This window comes from Phaethon lepturus, unplaced genomic scaffold (assembly GCF_000687285.1).
Source record: "Phaethon lepturus isolate BGI_N335 unplaced genomic scaffold, ASM68728v1 scaffold40220, whole genome shotgun sequence".
In the NCBI taxonomy this organism is placed as follows: domain Eukaryota; kingdom Metazoa; phylum Chordata; class Aves; order Phaethontiformes; family Phaethontidae; genus Phaethon; species Phaethon lepturus.
The window spans coordinates 13256-15496 of record NW_010514789.1 but is presented as its reverse complement, the minus strand read 5'-3'; the positions used below and the strand labels follow the sequence as shown (position 1 = coordinate 15496).

At 58.8% G+C, this 2241-nt stretch overlaps 1 protein-coding gene across 1 annotated transcript in view; it reads right to left on the bottom strand.

Moving 5' to 3' along the window:
• Positions 1–963: 963 nt before the first annotated feature.
• Positions 964–2241, bottom strand: part of LOC104626134 (liprin-alpha-4-like) — a gene marked incomplete at its 5' end in the record, with an annotated part of 14190 nt that continues 12912 nt past the window's right edge. Inside the window, 2 exon segments of the mRNA XM_010293976.1 lie at positions 964–1022; positions 2170–2241. The exon segment at positions 2170–2241 is cut by the window's right edge and continues 151 nt beyond it. Coding sequence (XP_010292278.1) covers positions 964–1022; positions 2170–2241 — 131 coding nt within the window.

The window sequence follows — 2241 nt, the reverse complement described above, 5'->3', positions numbered from 1 at the left end:
GAGCCTGAATCTTCCTCGGCTTCAAGTCCCGTGGGCAGCAGCATCCCTGATGCCCGGGGCTTGGGTGAGTCAGTGCAGCAGCCCATGGCATATTGGCAACATGAACCAGGCAGGAGAAAGGTTTCTGAATATCGCAGCCCACTTTCGGGGCGTCTCCGCCGCTCCGCCGGATTGCACCACGCTTCTGCCAGCGACAGAGCAGACACCCAGCGAGCGCATCTGTAGCCCAGCCGGTGCAGGGAGAGCTGGGCAGACAAGCCACAGGCAGGAGCCACGGGGAGCTGGGGGAAGCGGTGAGGTGTGCAAGCAGAAGGGAGAGCATCCTTTTCGGTCCACAGCAGCGAGACTGCAGTGTCTGTTGGTTTGGGCTGAGGAATGGGCACAGGCTGGGCTCTTGTCCTGAAAGGCAGCCAGCACGTGGCCATACGGATAGTAGGGATGTGCTGAGAAACGAAGTGGGAAAGGCCCCGTGAGGATGGCGGCTCACCTCCACGCATGCACCCACAGGCCAAGAAACCCAGACGGAGTCAGTAATGAATCCTCCTGGCACAGGGGAACCATGACCCAGGGCACAGCAGGATCCCAGGAGTCTCTCTGAAGTGCTTGGCTATCCTTCCCTCACCCCAGTTGGACCCCCCCATCTAGGATGGCATCCTGTGGTCCCCAGTAGAGCTGTCTGTACAGGGACTGGACAAACCGTAGGTGGTTGGGATGCTGAGCATCCCTTCTGCATCATCTCAGGGTCCTGTGAGCCTCAGGCAGCAGCAGGCTGTTCCCCCACAACTGAGGTCCCTGTGGTCCTCCATGGCAAGGCAAACCTTGGTGAAGGCAGACACCCTGCCCGGATGATGCTGGGCAGAGAATGCTGGGCCTCGTGCTCTCCTCTCTGTCCCCATCCAGCTCCGAGGCCCTGGTCCTCCTTGCACTTACCCAGGGCCGGGCTGGCTCCTGTCACGCTGAGCCTCAGCAGGAGTATGTCCGGACTGTGGAGGTCTCCAGCCTTGGCGACCCAGAAGCACCAACTGGAAGTGAGTCAAAGGACAGAGCATGCAATTGGTGACTGCTCCAATTAGCCCTCAGCTTCCCACCAAAACATTCATTAGGCAGCATCCGTGCACTGAAGCCATATGGAGATGAGGGTCATTGGCCAGCTCTGATGCTCCTAAGGCTCCAAGGTATTTGGAAAGCTGCCACTTGCCATCCCCACTCTTGGGCAGCGAGCACCCTGCTACCCATGTCTGGGTGCTGTCAGACCTTGGGATTTTGTCCCAGGTTTCACTGTCCTCAGTCGGGTGGGAATCGAGCTTCCAGGTATGGGGTGAAAAAGGTCAAACAGAAGTTTGACCCAAACTGCTGGATGGAAAGCTGTGAAATCTAGAGACAGGAGAGAGCCGAGCCTGGGGCTTGGAGCCAGAAGGTGAAAGCATGACTTTCCAATTCTCATTCACACATGCATTTCTGAGCCTGCTAAGCCAGCTCTGCCCTGGGGATGTGGCAGCAGCTTGGGACAGTGGGACCAGGGTGCCTGGTCCAGGGGACAGACCGGTGTGACCTGGCTGGAGCTTGTTCCTCCCTACAGCTTTGGGAGGGACCAAGATACCTTGTAGAAAGGAGTCGTGTGGTGGTGCGGCAGAGCCCGGGACACGTGTGCTCAGCTAAAACACGCGACAGCCAGCAGCACGGGTAGCAAACGTGCCAAAGCAGGTCCCTGCCAGCCCTGGGAGAGGGGCTGCTCAGCAGCGCTCAGAGTGAATCGAGCTGGTTACTTCAGTCCCTTTGGGGATGGTTTCCAAAAGGCAGGATGGACCTGACTGGCCCAGACTGGGCTGCTGCTTCCTGACAGCCCCCAGTGCTACCTCAACAAGCTCTGACCTGGATGCCAAACCCAGGGCGAGCGACACATACCCCCATTTCATGCCCCAGTGCAGCCCTCTCCCTCATCCCTGGTGGTTTGAAACAAAGAAATCACACGCCAGGCCAGAGTCTGAAATAACCCTCCTGAAAAAAACATTCACAACAGACAGTGGCTCAAGGATCACATGGAGTCAGCATCGCAGGTGATCAGCAAGCCTCTCTCCCTCTGCTCTCCTGGCGGCACATCATCCCCCATCTTCACCATGAAGTCTGAGCAGGGGTGGGAGGGGACCCTGGGGAGAAGGGCTGCCCTACCTTCCGGGGGCATTTTCTTGGCAGGGGCGGATGGAGGGGGCAGGGGCACCAGGCTGGTGACGCGGAAGCCGG